The sequence below is a fragment of the Python bivittatus genome, unplaced genomic scaffold (genome assembly GCF_059951505.1).
Source record: "Python bivittatus isolate LINGU-HERP-01145 unplaced genomic scaffold, Pbiv_v1 ctg000840_np1212, whole genome shotgun sequence".
In the NCBI taxonomy this organism is placed as follows: domain Eukaryota; kingdom Metazoa; phylum Chordata; class Lepidosauria; order Squamata; family Pythonidae; genus Python; species Python bivittatus.
In genome coordinates this window covers 1,091,933-1,110,153 of record NW_028277113.1, presented here as the reverse complement: position 1 = coordinate 1,110,153, position 18,221 = coordinate 1,091,933, and the positions used below count along the sequence as shown (strand labels likewise).

General features: G+C 37.6%; 1 protein-coding gene and 1 long non-coding RNA gene across 2 annotated transcripts in view; one reads left to right on the top strand and one right to left on the bottom strand.

Moving 5' to 3' along the window:
- Positions 1–1,945: 1,945 nt before the first annotated feature.
- Positions 1,946–4,054, bottom strand: LOC148213687 (uncharacterized). Its single transcript, XR_015794080.1, has 2 exons — positions 3,863–4,054; positions 1,946–2,867 (listed from the first exon to the last, which is right to left on the bottom strand). It is a non-coding gene; the product is annotated as an uncharacterized LOC148213687 (long non-coding RNA).
- A 61-nt stretch (positions 4,055–4,115) lies between these two features.
- RETREG1 (reticulophagy regulator 1) overlaps positions 4,116–18,221 on the top strand; it is a 50,995-nt gene continuing 36,889 nt past the window's right edge. Inside the window, exons 1-3 of the mRNA XM_007426875.4 lie at positions 4,116–4,315; positions 14,899–15,005; positions 15,598–15,628. Coding sequence (XP_007426937.1) covers positions 4,116–4,315; positions 14,899–15,005; positions 15,598–15,628 — 338 coding nt within the window. The remainder of the gene's footprint in view (positions 4,316–14,898; positions 15,006–15,597; positions 15,629–18,221) is intronic.

The following is an 18,221-nucleotide window of genomic DNA, read 5'->3' as shown; positions in this document are numbered from 1 at the left end:
AAGGCATAGATTCTACGTATGGTTAAATGAATAAATAATTCTTGACCTTCGAGTCATAGTGACTTGCAACTTATATACTTAATAATTTAGGCCTAGCAATTTTTCTGTTTCATTTCCTGTAGTTCCAAAGTAAACTGTGCCCAAAGTGATTTACAGTAAATATCAGAACATCCTACACAAATTCACATAGGACAAAATCCTCAAGACAGTAACAATTTTGCAGTGAAATGATACAAACCACAAACACCATATACAACTATTTCTCTCCTTGATGAATCTCATTGGTTGCAGAAATTGAGGAATTGCTTTCTATTGAGATCTAAATGGGAAAACTCCTCTGTGAAATGTGCACTGTTCATTCTTTGGGCTATGAAATTTACTTGTTTCAGCAGTCAGTGTGTCTCACCCAGATCACTGAACGTTCCCCAAATGGTGCCTGTATCTGACACTCAGTAATTGATATAATCAATAGCAGTGGAGTCAGCAGTCTTTTATTTATTTATTTGCTTTTACTCTGTCCCGTAATTACTGTTCTCTAAGTAATACACTAAATAAAATACAAAATACAAGAATAATAGGTAAAACCAAGCTAAAAAAGTATAGCAACTGAGTTAAAGACAGCAAGAGTATATATAACAGTACATAAAACCTCAGGTTTTTATTGTGATTTATGTACCATTATAGTATAAATGTACATACAGTACTAAAACACGTGCTCAAGAAAGTTCCACCATCATCTTCTCACAAGTCAACAGTTTAGACAGTAATTAAGAAAGATACATTGGCCGTTCTTAAGATGAGAGGGGATACCGAAGTTATTAAGGATACATTTAGCACTTAAAGTACTACATTGGAACACATCTGAAATAAACATCATATTTCTGGTGACATACTACTTCCAATACCAGAGGCATACACCAATTACTGGGAACATGAGCAGAATGCTACTGTGCTTATGTCCTCCTTGCAGACTTCCCTTACATACCTGGATGGGTGCATAACAGAATACATATATGAGCTCATCTTTGGAAAAATCTGTCTATCAACATTAATAAACAATACAACTACATTGTTTTAAGGCAACATAAAATGTACAGAACAGTGTACAATCTTTTGGGCTTTCAAGAACTCATTGACAAAACGGTAGAAAAAAGGGAGTAAAGGAAGATAGGTGTTTCCCATTTAAGCCATATCTGCATTAGGTTACAGTCTTCAATGGAGTGTGAAAGTAATCTGAAGTCACCTAGATTGGATCCAGAAGTAGGGAAGTTATCTTAAATTTGCATTAAGGACTCTCAAAGCTTGCTGCAAAGAAGACACAAATAATTAATGGTTTTCCATTCTCAGCTCTCAAACCCTATTTCCATTCTTAGAAGGTCATACCTCTCCTTTCATAGGTGGAAAAGGTAAATTTTACAATGAAGAGAGATGGAGTTATCGCTAGTTTTACAGATATGATGGTTCAAAGGGGAGATTCTATCTCTATAATCTATAAATATACAAAAATTATAGCATGTTCTTCACAAAGTAAATATGACATACTCTACAACCTATCTTTGAAAAATGAGCTATGTTCAGACCTGCATTTCTATCATTTTATGTCTTTATAAGATACTAGGATGTTATAAATGGAATGGTAACTCGGCAAAACCAAACTGAAAATAGTTTTAAGATACACCTTTTCACAAAACTCATTATAAAGTAAATTTTATGGAAGCATTTTATAATTCTTCAGAGTGATAGCTATGCCCCAAATCATGCCTCACCAGTGGGTAAGGTTAAAAAAATAATTGTAAAAGTAGCAATCTAATGTTATATATTGATGAAGTGAATGATTTAAAGGGCTCAAACTTAACCCACATTTCAAACCAATACTCAAGGTTTGTGTTCTATTTAGCTGCCCTCCAAAATACATTTCACTGTAGTATTTTGTTTGGTGAATATAAGAAAAACTTAGAAATAATTTTTTTGTTCCTAGACACAATTTTAAATTCTGACACAAACTGTTGTATCTGTTATTCACAAAAATCGAGTTTTCTTTTAGCATTATTTTTAATGCAGTAACTTATCAGGCAATTAACAATTATATTCATAGTTTTTAATAAAATTTACAGGTTTGGAAAAGGATTGTTGACTCAGATTTATCTTTGGTACTCTGCAGACAAGTCTTTGATTTATAGATTTTCGAACAGGTCTTGCTTCTTTGTTTGGGGTCAAAGAATAACACTTTCAGAATTGGGAGATACCTCGTATTAATTAAAATCTTATAGCCCAATGGGAAAAATTTGTTGCAGCCATTTGATATCTTACAGCGAAATCAATGTCTTCATTGCCACAATCCTGGTAGATCATCTTAGAAATCACTAAAGATTACACAGAAATACTTTTTAATAACTTTACTTTTAAAAAAAACAGTAAAAACTAATATTAAAAAAAAGAATGAGAAGAAGAAAAGAGAAATTGGAAAAAAAGGATAATAAAAGATCAAGAGTGTAAAAAAGAGACAAAAAAAAAATGGACTTCCATCTCTCCTTGCAGCAGATATAAGTAACAATATACTTCTAAATCTTCCTCTAAATGTACCACATAACTTCCATTATTTCTATTAACCCATATTATTCCTAATCATCAAATCCATACAACATACTTTGATTTTTTTCTGTTTCCTGCAAAAAGTCCAAAAAAAGTTTCCAATTAGCATTAAAATTACACAGTCTTATCTCGAATCAAAGTGATCAATTTTGCCATCTCAGCCAACTCCATCAGCTTCACCACCCATTCTTCAATTGTAGATAGTATCTTACCTTTCAAGATGACACAGAAATAGTAAGCATGGGGTGCAGGAAAAACATGACACTAAAATTCTTCTGTGACAAAATTAAAATACCATAAGTAAATAGTTGTTTTAGCAGATACAGGTCTATTTGTACTATTTTCACAAAACTCATAATAAAGTAAATTTTATGGAAGCATTTTATAATTCTTCAGAGTGATAGCTATGCCCCAAATCATGCCTCACCAGTGGGTAAGGTTAAAAAAATGATTGTAAAAGTAGCAATCTAATGTTATATATTGATGCCTATCAGAGGATTTATCATACATTTGACAACAGTAACAAAGTAAGAATTAGCCTTCCTTTTCTCTCCACCCATCTTGGATATATTCCCCGATGAATGAAGCTAGTATTTGATGAAAACAACATTAAGAGAAGTTGATACGATGCGATGCAATGCAATGCAATGCACGCGGCAGTTCTCCCCAATCTCAGTAGGAGAAAAAGTCTTGCCAGTAGCTTTTTAAATGATACATCAAGTATGGGGGCTGAGACAAACCTTTGGTAAGCAAGATTATGGAAGAAAGTTAAGTAAACATTTTGAGAAAATGAGGGTAAGCAACATCAACAACGATAGTCGTGCACGTGACATGCACTTTTTAGAATAGCTTGTATACATGTGTGCGTAGATTTTACAAAAAGAAGTGGACAAGAAAATAGGTGGGGATCAAGGGAGAGGAGAAACCACTGCTTAATCAGAAAAGAGACCCAAAGCTAGCTGGCGCGCTATCACACCTAAGCTGGCGGACAACGCGCAGCAACTTCACATTTCTCTGGCCTATTGAGTAAACATACCGTCTCTCGCAAACCCTTCTCTTCCTCTTCCACCTGCTCGCTTCCTCACGTCTCCCTGCCTTCTCACATTTCTAATGCGTGGGGCGTCGCTTCGACTGGTGAGTTTACGATGTATTCGTGGAATCAACAACGCCCTCCCAAAATTTCCCCCCGGCCGTTGTCCTCCCCTTTCTCGACGCGCCCCACTCCGTAGATAAACACACGTTACTTCCACGCCACTCAGTCAGATCTCACCTCCATCCCGCACGCGCGCCGCTGGCCCTGCAGGTTGGCCCCCTGCGCTCTTCCTCCCCTGCATTCTGTTGCACGCTTGGAGACCCTCGCCCCAAGGTAGCCAATCACCAGGACCTGCCAGCCCCACCGGAGGCTTCTATTGGCTCCTGCCTGAGAAGGGGCGGAATGCTAGGCTTGGGTATGCCCGGATGTTCCCAAGCCTTCGCTGGCTCGCCTCCTTCGGTGGCTTCTGGTGTCGGGCGCCGTAAGCAACATGGATGGCGGGCGGGAGCAGGTGGAATTGCCGCCAAGCCCTCAGGAGGGGGCCCGGTTGGCGACGGCGGAGAAGAAGCAGGAAGAGCAGGGCTTTGAGCCACAGCCGGCCGCTGAATATTGCCGCGTGATGGAGGCGCTGACTTGGAAGAGGCCGTTCTGCACCCTGGCCAGCTTCCTCTGCGCCAACCTGCTCTTCTGGTGAGCGACGCAGACGCGCATCTCAGTCCCCGGACGGTTCTTTTAGACCCAAGTAGAGTTTTGCTTGTTCCTCCTCCTTCTTCCTCGGCCCGGTTGCTTGCCCCTCGGCGGCTGCGCTCTGCCATCTGTTTCTGGGCTCAGCCAGAAAACGTGCAAGGTCGCTCTAAAGAAAATGGTGCTCCTGAGCATGTACAGAGTGAATTTAGGAGGGCTGGTAGTGTCGTCTAGTCGAGGGATATTATTGCCAACAGCGGCCGGCCAGATACGTCTAAAGAAGAGTGTGAAAGCAGTAGACCTGTTCTCTGTGGGGAGGTTTCAATATGTTATGACTGCTAATACTGTAGCTACTTGGCATATCTGTTTGCTTAATCCTTAAAAGCCATCTAAGCTAGGGGTCTTCACCTCATCGTGTCGTAGCGAATTCCATAATTTAATTAAGGCAGAGGAGGAACGATTCTTCTTCCTCCCTCAATCTGGGTGGGGAGGAACCACAGCTGGTTTCTTCATGTTTAGGGAGAACAGCTTTTATGGTAGACAACTTATTTCATCCAGGTAGGTCTGAATTCTGTTTGAATAAACAGAAATTTGTGCTCTATGTTCTTTGCTATTTCTGCTTAGAGACTAGGAGCTTCTAATCTGTTGTTTTTCTTCTGCATATCCTTAGTGCTGGATCCTTCTCTATATTTTCTTTCTTTTCTCCTTTAAAGATGGTGGTGTTTCCCTAGGGACATTCGGAAAGGAAAGGATGGAAGCCCATCGGAATAAGTTAATGATGGGGGCACAGGGGAGAGAGAATAAGTGGGAAAATTGCTAGGAGAATAAAAGAGTAATTGGCAAGGAATGCATTGTAGAAGAGGAAGGTGAATCAGCTGCAACTGGATGATGCTAGGAACATCAAAGCACCTAGAGAATACTTAAAGGAAAGGAGGAGCCAAAACTGACATGGAAATATGAAATATAGAAGATAGTTACAGATTCTGCATGTGATCGTTGGCTGGTTTTAATCAGTAGGGTGGAGGACAACAGCTGACTGCAGGCAGAGCCATATGTAAGAGAAGCCACACCTGTAGCAGAAGCCAGAGATAGGCGGAGGAAAGTAATAGCAAAATAAATGCAGAGCAGAGCTGGGAGGGACCTGTACAACAGCACAAATACATCCTTTAAGCTTCATTTTCCTGCTTCAGTAGCAGGCAGGTGCACAGAAAAAGGCAAACAGTGACAGTACAAGACAGGATATGGCGGAAGAACCACATAGCAGTATAATGAAGGATTTATTTGAACCCACTCTTTTCTTCCAGCAAATCTTCCCCAAGAAAAAGGCAATTTGAGCTTGGTAGTGTAAAAAAAAAGGGGGGGGGTTGGACAACACCCTGAACCACAAATCAGCTGGCATATTTTAGCACAACATGTGATGCAAACCCATCCTGTGGGGTTGGCTTATGGCTCAGAGTGTTCTTGTGTTATTCAAACCCAGAAAATTAGAATCAACCCTTACCCCTTCCCTTAATCATAGGTTCACAGGCCATGTAAATACAGCTATTGTAGTTAAGTCCCATCAAGTCAGACTTAACTTCTGGTGTCTATATAGACAAATGCTTCCCATCTCATCCTGTCATTAGTTATATCTCAGAACTGTGGTTCCAAAGGTAGCTGTTTAAACTGTTTGATACTGTCCATTTACCTTATCCGTTGTCTTCTCTTCTGTTTCTCTCAACCTTGGAAGCATTTAATTTTTTTATCCATCATCTGCTGATATTGCAAATCCGAAATATGAGGTTTCTGTTTGCTAATTATTATCTCAAGCATTGAATGGTTTTTCTTGTAGTCCATGTTACTCTTAGTAGTCATCTCCAAATTCATAATTCAGAGGTGCTGTTTTTTCATTCATATCCAGCTTCCACATTAGCATCAGAAAGACACTGTTTTGACCACTTTGATCTTTATTGTCATAAAATATATATTTGTCCATATTTATTTACTTATTTTATTAGGTCTAGGCATTGTTTAACTTCAAAACAAGTCTGGGCAGATCTCAGTATCAAAAAAAAACCCACATACAGTATAAATAAGATAGTATCCAACCAATCAATCATAAAATGTACAAAGAGAGTCCCCTTCTCCCTATCCCAAGGGGAAAAAATACAATTGTTCATGATCTTATCTAAGTTTGTCATTGCCTTCCTCCCAAGGACTGATCTTCTCCTTCACACTGCCCATTTTTGTCCATGCTTGTGCCAAAGAAAAAACTATGTAACACCTTCACTTCTTTGGTATCGCTGCTTGTTTGCTAAGTATATTGATTTACATTATCTCTGTCTTAATGTTTAACAGAGTTTTCACTTTCCAATTTTTTACAGTAGTTCCATAATTTAAAGTCTTCCTTATTTTCAGCTAACAAAGCAGTATCATCCACATATTTGTTAGTATTACAGCCTTATATTTTAATTTCAGCTGTTATCTCTTTAATCCTGCCATTCTTAAAATAAATTCAGTTAAACTGAAATGAGGATAGTATGCATTCTTATCTCACTTTTCTGTTCCAAATAACTGTCAGTTCTTACAGCTTCTTTTTCATTGTAAAGGTCCTTAGAATAATGATCACGTGTTGTGGCACACCCATTAGCCTTAGCACATGCCATATCCTGCTATGATCTACACAGTCAAAAATTTTGCTGTAGTCAATATAGCAACAGTAGACCATCTTCTTATAGTTACTTGCTTCCTCTGTTTTCCATCTTGCTCATTTTCTGTTCTTATGTGTCTCTTTTGAAATCTTTTCTACATTCAGCATTTCTTTCTTCATTTATGGCTCTTTTTCTTTTTAAGATCTTAGCAAAGCTTTAGTCATGTGATAAATTAATGTAATGGTTTAGTAATCTGCATCATACATTGTGCTTCTTTGGAATAGATATATGGACCAATATTTTCTAGTCTCCGGACTACACAGCCTTGTTCCATATTTGTTGACGATAGATCTGTGAGCATTTTAACTGCCTCTTCTCTTGCATACTCAAATAGTTAATAGGCATTTCATTTTTTATCTTCCTTTAACCTCAGTTGCCTCAATTAGATCTTGTGATTATTTGTAATTATCTTATTTGTAAATTTTCCTGTGATCTTTCTGATCTTCTTAAATATCTTTTTTCTTGATATTTTCTTTTATTTGTTTTCTTGCTTGAAATATGTTTCTTTGTTCTCTGTTCTTATTAGAAATCTGTTCAATTGTCAATGTTATAATTGTCCAAGGTTTTAATCTTCTACATTTCTTTTCTATCATGATACTTTGTTTTGAAAGCCACTTGGACTTTTTCTTCTTTAAAATGTTGGGAATATTTTTTTTTCCTGTTCTGGTTTTTATGTTGTCTTCTCCCATAGCTGATCAGGTTCTCTTTTGTGTTAATTAAATATGCTGAATCTGTTCCTTACGCTGATCTTACATTCTGACTGTAGGTCCTCCAGGCAAATCTAGCTGATACAATTACTCTAATTTTCACCCATATATTTGATACCAATAATTTGTGGTCTTTCTACAATCTATACCTGGAAGTGTTCCGGCACTTTTGCATTTTTGGTTTCCTATTATGTAGTCAGTTTGATTTTGTTATTCTATATCTGGTGATGTTCATGAGTAGTCTCTACATTTATGTTGCTTAAAGCAGGTGTTAGCAATAAACAAAGAATTATTTTTTGCATTATAGCATTTCCTCAATACAAATCTTCTTGTCCCTCTATTTCTATCCTCTATTTCTCCAACTTTTGCATTCCAGTCATACGTTAGTAATACTGCATCTTTTCTTTGATGTTGCATTTAGCATCTCTTCAGCTTGCCATAGATTTCTTCAGTGTCTTCCATTATTGTATCTAATAGGATCATAGCTTCTATACCATTAATGTTCACTGGATATCCACCAATTCTAATAATATTAGTTACAGCCAATTACATACCTAGCTATGTTCTTTTTCAGAAATATTTTCACTCTTCCTGTATATGGTCTCATGTCAGTAATAGTTTATCATGTAATTATGTAATTTAAAATGGTTCATTTCCATTCAAACCATTTCAAATTCTCTTTAGTTCAAGTTTCTCACATTCCATGTTGCTATTATAGGTAGTCCTCGCTTAACAACCACAGTTGGGACCAGAATCTCAATCGTTGAGCAAAGCAGTGATTAAGCAAGATGCCCGCATAACTGCTTTGCTCAAGGACCACAATCCGGGCACTCCTGGTTGCAGTTGTTAAGCGATCTCTTGAGTCGTTAAGTGGACAGAGTGAAGGGCTGCCTGCTGAAGGATTTCAGCTCCATGCGGAGCTAAAATCCTCCCGGCAGGCAGTCCTTTCGCTCTCAAACATTTCTGCAGCCCACAGAAGTATCTCAGCTCATCCTCCGTCCCCTCCGCTTGCAACCTTCCCTGCTGGCTTCCATGTTGACTTTCTGGGGAAGCCAGCAGAGAAAATTGCAAATTGCAATCACATGATCATGGGACGCTTGGCAACCAGTCATAAATGCGAGCTGGTTGCCAAGCACCCAAAATGTGGCCATATGACCACGGGGGAGGGGCAGCGCAACATTTTACAACAGCTAGAAGTGCTTTACAGGCCGTAAAGCACTCTTTTTGAGGCCACAACTTTGAACCATTGTTAAACAAACTGTCGTTAAGCAAGGACTACCTGTATATATGTCAATGAAAAATAAGGAAATCTTCATATTAGCATTATCAATCAGACTTTGTTTTGGTTTTGATCTAGCAGAACTTCTGGATCTAATTGTGGAAGTTCAACCTTTTTCTCCAGTAACTAGAGGAGTGCTTTCTGATCTAGGGTTCAAGCTTGTTTAAATATTTCAGTTGCATCCTACAGTATTCTTGGCAATTATACAGAAATGAATTGCCATTGTATTCTTCCTGGTTGGATTTTAGACTTCTTTTATGGTAACTTAGCTTTCTTTACGACTGCAGAGGTCAACCTGCTGCCACCCCCATTGTCAATAATTCTTAATTTCACCCATATACTTTTGATCTTACTGGCAAAGATAACCCTATCAAGAACTTCCAGTTCTGTCAAAGTTACACAGCAAGTCACTGAGTCCCCCTACCATACTACTGAGTCCCCCTACCATGTCAATTGCTTGTGTACTTCTCTAGTTTCTAGCTTATATACATGGCATGGGACCAGGATATTTGAGGAACTGCCTCTCTCTGATTACATCTACCCATCCTATCAGATCCTACAGAAGCATGTTATGGGTCTCGTCTATTAAGGAATGTCATCTGACAGGACCCAGGACGAGAGCCTTTTTTGCTGTTGCACCCACCCGTTAGAATATCATCCCCCAAAACTTAGATTGGCATCTATGCTTCTGGCCTTTAGGATTAGCTTTGCCATCTTGTCTGGGGATCTGGTAGTGATGATGTGGAGCCTACTAGATGGCTGTATGGTTAGTAAATTGGATTGCACTCACAGATTATTTTTTACGGTTTTAATAGTTTTTTATTGATTTTAATATATTTTAATTTATTTTATTTATTTATTTAAGCAATTTATATGGCCACCCAACTCACTCACGGTGACTCCGGGCAGCTTACAGGAATAAAACTCCCAAATACAAAACCCACTCCATCCCCCCCACCCGCTGGTGACAACAGTACATTTACACTTGTCAGGCCTAGCCCAAGGAAATCCAGGAGACCATACAGAAATTATCCAGCAAGGTTTATTAGCTACAACCCATTTACAGGAATCTTCCCAGACTGGAGCCCAGTTCCCAGGCTCAGCCAGTTCATACCGATGGTATTTCTCAGGGAGGTGCCAATCTCCTCCGCTTATCTCTTCCTCGCTCCTCTGGAGATGAGAGCACATTCTTTACTCCCCTCCCACCATTCCAGTCCATCACAACACTAGCCATTTGATGGGCTCCGAGTTGACCTGGGATCCTCAGGCCCATTGGCAAAACCATGCCTTCAGGGCCTTGCAGAAGAGCATCAAGGTGGTGGCCAGTCTTATCACTGCAGGGATGATGTTCCACAGGGAGGGAGCCCCCATGGAGAAGGCTCTCCTTCTCGGTCCCACTAGATGGACTTCCTTAATAGGGTAGACCTGTAACATACCCTGCCTCCCCGATTGGTGGGTTGGGCAGATGAAACTGGGAAAAGGCAGGTTTTGTTGTATGATTTTGGTTATTTTTTTGTATTGTTTTTTGTGTTTTAGCTTTGTGAGCTGCCCAGGGTCACATATACAACAATTAAGTTCAGGAAAAAAAGTTACCTTAATTAAATGGTTGTATCCTCTTTCCAGTGTTTCCCTCAAAAGCATAGCACACAAGGCATAATTTTAAATGACACAATCAAATACAATGAGCTACCTTTTCCAGGACAAATCTGGATTGTTTTGCTCTGAAGAAACTGATCAGAACTATGCATAGAAATCAGGCTGAAGGAACTCAATATTTTCTTATTGTCTTAGGCACTTTTTCAAAGGTTAGGGCACAGAAAGAATGTGAAGCCAGCATTAATGGATGTTGGAAAGAAGAAAAAGGGCCTTTAGTGACAATGAGTAACACAAGATTACATAACGGTTCCATACAGAACAGGTAGACTATATTTTCCAGCCTTGAGATCTACCCATCCAGAATTCAGTTCCAATTTATTGGCCCCCATCCAACCTTGACTGATTTTTATGCCAGGCAAATACATTAGAAATAAAATTATGCAGGCATAATTTGTACTATATGATGTATATAAAGCATGGCTTAGTTTTACTTTGCTGTACTTGTGTGACAACCATTATTGCTAAAGCTGTTCTTAACATTGTTTTAGATGTTTTAGATACACACTTTATTTTTTAAAGTATGCCCTTTATTCTGAGAGACTTGCACTATAGGTAAGCTTAGAGAAATATATAAATAAATATTATTTGGCACATACTTTTGAATTGATCAACATCCATTCAAGACAGACGAGATGAAATTATTTTGAATAGGTCAGCCAGAATGTTAGTTTTTATTAAAACTGGTGCCAGTGTTAAAAGCCAACACTTACTCAAGTTAAAATTCTTCAGAAGACTGACAGTGATATGTATGGATTTTGCCCTTAAAAATGCTCCTGGAAGTCATCTTCAAGGCTACTTTGGGAAATCACTCACTGTGACTCTAAATAATGAACTTTTCTAGATATTTATGTTTCCCCAAATAAAAGAGGTATGCTATTAAAACACTGAAAATTATAGCTGAATAAGTTTTTAAACCATTCTAACTATCATAATCCAGCTATTCTTGCTTATTATATTCAGTGGTCAGTTAATTTCCTAAAATGGCATAAAATGTCCAAACTGAATTTTAAATATCAGCCACTGTAAGTAGAGAACATCTTCAGACAGATGCAAGATGAAAAGCTTATCCTTTAAACCAGATGTGGATACAAATAGGTAAAGTTGTATATTGTATACAACAATAATTTCCAATAATATGAAAGTACAAGGTTTACAAATAAATCAATAGTAATCAGCTATACAAAAGTAAATGTAAAGCTGCAGCTAAGCACAAGAGAGAGAGAGAGAAATTTTGTTTTGCACCTACATGTTCCTACTAGCAGACATAAGTGGTAACCTTGTCCAAACTACTGATAAATTGTCAAACTTCTCCTTCCAGGCAGGATGTGTGTTCAAAAATAGCATTGTAAACATTTAGTGTGCACGTGGCCTGACCTTTGCTAATGATTAACATACATAATTTTCAGTTCAAGAGCATCTTTTAGTAGAGCTAGAATAGAGATTTTCAAACTTTTTCAGACCATGGAACCTGTTAATTAAAAAAACAAAACTTCCCAGAACCCCTGAAGAGGCAAAGTTGTATTCCAGTTAACTTTTTTTTTTTTTTTGTCCTGTCTCACAGAATCCTATCAAATTTCACCAAACATGGTTTGAAAAACCTTGAGCTAGCATATGCATCTCTCTCTTATATGGAATAAAATACGGGATATGGCAGACCTAGAAAAGATAAAACAATTTCACCATAAAGAAATACTATATTTGGAGTTTAGCTTAGAAAAAAAATGAATAACATAAGAGAATCAGTGGACATGTTTGGATTTTTGTCTCTAGCCTTCACCACTTATTATCAACATCCACGATGTATATTTGCCATGTCTGGCCAAGAGGCACATGGGCACACTTCCAGACAATACATGGGATGGCAGCATAAAACCTGCCTGATTTTATTTTCTAGTAATGCCTATGGGACCTATGTGGGGCGTAACCCCCACTCTTAAAAAAAAAGTTGTTTCACTCTGTCAATTTCTTCTTTTAATTAAAAAACGCCTAAAAAACTGAAGCTGGGAGGACAAAATGTAGCAAAAGGCAAGGTATGCATGGGCACCATGATGCTTACCATTTTATTAAAGTGTAATACAGGTAGTCCTTGTTAAGCAACCACATTTGGGACTGGCAATTCAGTTGTTAAGCAAAGCAGTCGCTAAGTTAAACATCCTGATTTTACTTCAGCTTTTCTTTGCTTTACAGACCTGCAAAGGTCGTAAATGCAAGGATTGGTTGCAAAGTTACTTTTTCATCACTGTCATAACTGCGAACAGTCATTAAACAAGGCAGTCCCTAAACAAGGACTACCTGTACCATCTCTATTCATGTATGCATGACTGGAAGGAAAGAGGAAATACTTTTTCAACTAGTGTGTGAATCCAGGGTTGTTCAGTTAAAGTGAATGGCAGTTGGGACAGCCAAAAAATCCTTAATTAGCTTTGGAATTGCCTTGCATAAAATGTGGGAATATCTTAATAGTCTTTAAAAGATAGATAAAAAGATTTCTAATACACAACTTCAGAGGCAGTATGTCTCTTAGTACCAAGTGCAGGGGAGGAACAGCAGAATAACATGTTGCTCCAAAAGCTTGTCAAATTTGGGAAGGAAGATTCCCAAATCTGGTTGGGCCTTTTTATCTGATCCCGCAGGGCTCTTTTTATGTACTTAGGAAGTGGAATTGTGTTGCTTAATTTATGAAGAGATGCCATCCTGTGCATAGTTAGGCTGCTTAAATTGTATTGCTTTGAATAGGTCTTACTATGTGCAGAGTTGTAACTATGTCCATTTCTTACAGAAATATCAAACATTCAAGACCAATTATAATTCAAAACAGAGGAATTTGAGGCCTCCCAAAAATATCGTATATGGCTTTCTTTAAAGAAATACCATTCTGAAATGTTTACTTAATTAAAGTTATGGGTAAATCTTTGGCTAATGTTCTAAATGTAGTATCTTAAACTACCACAGCCTTCTGGCTAATCTAATATACTTACTACTTGATACAAGAATGATACAACCAATACCTGAACTAGTTTCTATAGCATCTTCTCTGCTGAAGTAACTTTTTTAGCCTCCTGCAAATACTCATATCATTTCATTGACAGATGAATTAAACAAAAATAGAAAAGGAGTATCAGTATTTGCAGTTTACCATACTTGAGTTAGGATCAGCTATGAAACTCTCTTCTGAGACAGAAACAAATCAAGTCAGAAGAGTGCTACAGCCTTTCTCTTTTCCATAAAAATAATATTTTGAATCTAGTAAGAAGCTGATTAATACATTTGGAAAGGGAACTGATGTCCAAGGAAATGTAATATACCTTCTCTTGCAGCTGCTTCTCTACTCTACAGATTCTGCTTTTTCGTTTAAGAAAATGCCACTAGAAAATGACAACATGTATTTTCTTTTTTAAGAGTCACACATTATTTGCAAAGAATTCATGATTAGCTCCTTTATAAAGACATTCTGTGTAATTATATCTGGCAAAAATAAAACCTTACTGTGTGTTAGAAACCCACATCAAAGACATGAATTCACACATCACACTAAGCCAACGTTTATTTAATAAATATCTCAGACAAGATAATGGAATCTAGTTCACATAATGCAGTGCCATAATGGATGGGCTCACACATCACATTAAAGCTAAACCAAACAAACTTCATGATGTCATAGTGTAATGCACGAATTTTCTCACTGGCTTCTTAAAAAGATGTGGCTTCTGCAGACTTAAATCTAGAGTAAGATTAAAAAAATAGCATTTAATTTTCCTCCCTTCCCCACAAATTCAGTAATTCTTCTTACAAAATCACAAGAATGGGTGTATAAATAATCCATTGTTTTTGGCATGTAAAAAAATGCTTTTTCCTTTTTTGAGAGGGGTTGGGAAGGAAACAATTTTTTATATTATAAAGTTCCTTTAAATTATATTACCTTTCACACAACATTTGCTTAATGGCAACACAGCACAGAAGCTTGATTTTTTTTTTTATTAAACTTGGCAAGCAGACTAGTAAATATTTGTGTGCATTTTAAATTTGCAGGAATGGTATAGAAGTCAATTTTAAAAAAAAGTAAGGAATCTGTATATTTGTGTGTCTAACTACAGTTAGTCCAGAATTAAAGAACAGTTGAGATACCTTAAGTTCAGTGTAAAGTTAGTTTGGTTTTTTTAAGTTGATTTTGATTCCTGATGACTTCATGTAGCTTTCTAGGCAGCAAGACTTTCTAAGTCTGCTGAGTCAAATGATTCTAATATGATTCTCTTTCAGGTTCCTAGCACTGACTCCTTGGAAACTCTATCATCTGGTTTCACTCATACTACTTGGTATAGTCTTTATGCAGATGATGAAGGAATTGTTGCTGTCTAGAGTAAAAGGTAAAGTTTTGCTTTTCTACTTATTTTAGCATGTAAAGTTATATTAGTAATGTCTGGGGTCAATCAGTATCACTTTGTCCATCTAATTTAGAAATAAAGGTTCTGAGGTCATTTATCTTGGGTGCCATATAAGTAAAAGAATTCCGTAATGTTGTGATTAGATAATTGATTGGCTCACTAAGGGAAATGCCTCATATTGACTGATTTATTCCAGGATATATTCAGATGTCAGCTCCTAAATTGTCAAGATCATATTCACATAAGCATGTATGATAGCTTATACGTGTTTAGTGATATGTGATTTCTTTTGCTACAAGAGCCAATTCCTATGTTGCATTTGTGTAGCTTAATTATGATCTGAAAATGAGTCACACACACATATATTTTATTTATTTATTTTATTTATTGTATTTATATAGCTGCCCATCTCACATAAAAGTCACTATATGTGTGTGTGTTTGTGTGTGTGTGAGAGAGAGAGAGAGAACGGTTGCTAAGAGTCAACACCAACTTGATGGCGCATAAGCAATATATTCTAGGCCACATAGAAAAATGCCTTTTGCATTGATTATTTATCCTATTTTGGTTTCAGGTGCACAGTTATGGCGAAGTCTCACTGATCAGTAAGTATTGCTTGACTGACACCTACCCAAATCTTTATTTTGCCAGTGACTTTTAAATATCAGAATTTCCTCATGATATTCAGTTGAAGAATGCATTTGGGCTTCTAATTTTTAGAAAACTTTGTAGAAATGTTATAAATATTTTTAATCAATTTTTAATCAATGACTATTTTGCCTATGCTGTAAAGCATTTAAGAACCTGTGAAATGTGATGTCAGCACAGATGTCATAGTAATAGACACATCCAGATAAGAAGGAAAAAAAGCCATCTCTGTGTCACCGTTTACTTTTATCTCTCACTAGCAAGATAAGCAAGATTACTGAATTACTTTTTTTTTTTCTGCTCTTCCTCTGAAAGACTTGGGTAGCGTGCAGAGTTTCTATTCTTCATGATAGAATTGCAAGAGATATGTTAACCTGAGAGAAATTGCAGAGCCAAAGTTATCTAGGATGATTCATAGCCGAAAGGATGTTTGATGAAAAGATGTTCTCCATAACCGCTATAACCAACTGGCTTTTGAATGAATAGAAGGACATACCCTCTGTAAAATAGATAGCAATATGAAAATAGTATTTAGTCCCACACTCTGTTTATATAACCTTATTTATTTATCTGCAGTTTATACACTGCTCAATTCTAAAATTGCTCTGAGCATCTTACAACAATCCCAAAGTCAGATAGAATTGGAAACAAACAAACCAACCCAGTGGTAGTCATTTTCCTAAACACTGAAACATCAGAGAAAGCAATATTAACAGCAACAATGACCTACTGCAGAGAGGGGACCCACCATACCATGAAGCCCCAGAGGCTTTCCAGAATAGTCAGGTCTTGGCAGCTTTCCTGGATGCCAGTAGGTGTCAGCCCTTCAAGGTAGACCAGACTAGGAAACCAAAGTTATGAATGTTAATACTACTTTTATTATAAGGTTACAGTTGCAGACTCTTGCAAGTCTGAATGAGCGCCCCCACTCCTTCCCTTTATCTTCAAGTCTGAGACGCTTTCTCAGATTGCATTTCTGCCTTGGACTCAAATTTCTTTTATCTGACTGTTGTTTTGGTTGTGGGTCATCCTCCTGTTCCTCAGGGTTGTTCCTACTTCCCATTACAGTGGGGCTGATGCTGACCTGGAGCACTATTCCAAAGGAGATGGGCAGTTGCAGAAAATAAACATCCTCATAGCACCCCACTGATAATGGCAGTCCTTCAAGAATAGCATGCAAAGGGTGCCTTCCTTACTAATTCTTACTGGATGGGCAGAAACTCCTGGAAGTAGACAGTTCTATAGATTCAGATATCCAGGTTCTGAGCCATGTAGAGCTTTAAGGTGACAACAGCACCTTGAATTGCATTCTGAGGAGAACTGTAATCTGAGCACCTTTTGCAGCAGTGCTAGTGCTGTTACTTGGGCAAACCAGGTGCCCTTAACTGCTCTAGCTGCTTAGCTTCCACGTGGTCTTCAGAGCAGCCCCACATAGAGATAATTCAGTAGTCCAGTTGAAATGACCAAGGCATGAGTGACTTTGAGCAGGGTCTCCTGATCCAGTAATCATTGTAACTGGTGCACAAGATAGAATTGTGTGTCGTGTATACAGCACTGTGGCATATGTTTTCATTGTTGGATACAATTCTTAAGGATTTGGGAGTAATATATGGTCCGTAACTCTGAACCATTCTTGCACGTGTTACAGCCAATTGTTCTCTTAGTATAGAAATGTTGCTTATGCTATGGTGATCTATGGATAACTTCTAAGTTTTTGAAGACATAAATCATTGTTTCATGTGAAATGTGTACTTGACTATTTTAACATTTCAACTATATTTTGGCAGCATTCTTCTGATTAATAATAGGGGTTTCTATCCCTTAACCAGACATGGCAATTAACAGTTGCTGCCTTCTCTTCTCTGGAACAGCATTCCCCTGCCACCAGATGATGCCCAACTCTGTTAGATGTTATAAAGCAATTAAGACCTAGATGTTTCAGTGGGCCTTCAGGGTTTGAAAGGTGGTTTTTGGCCCTTCTGAAGATGAATGGATGGTTATTTCTAGGCATTTGAGTAGTCTATATTATGTTTTTTAGTTTTTAACTTTATTACTGTTGAAGGTCTATAAGCTGCTTAGAGTCTGATATGACTGAAGCAGCATATAAGCCTCCTAAAATAAATATACAAACAAAAATGGATTGCCATCTATGTAATCTCTTCCAAAACACACAGGAGCATCTCTGTGGTGGATTGTTTCTAAGGCACTTTTTAAAAATGCCTGTACTTTACAGGGAATGTGTATGGTGATAGAGTGAAGGTAAGACCTTCAGAGGTTGTCAGCTGGTTTTATCTTCCATGTTTTTGTGTGTGTGTGTGTGTGTGTGTGTTTGTTAAGTAGCATATACTGGTAAAGACAGTTCATTTTAGCTTCATTTCAATTTGTCTTTCAGTTTCTGGGCAAAGCTTCTCTAATGCTGTAGTTGTAATAGGTCTGTAAGGGTGCATGGATATATTTTTGTTATGCAAAAAGAATGAGATGAGATTTATAATGTTGCTGAGAGTTTGGGGAGTTGCAGTTCCCATACATCTGAAGGATCTCCAAATGAGT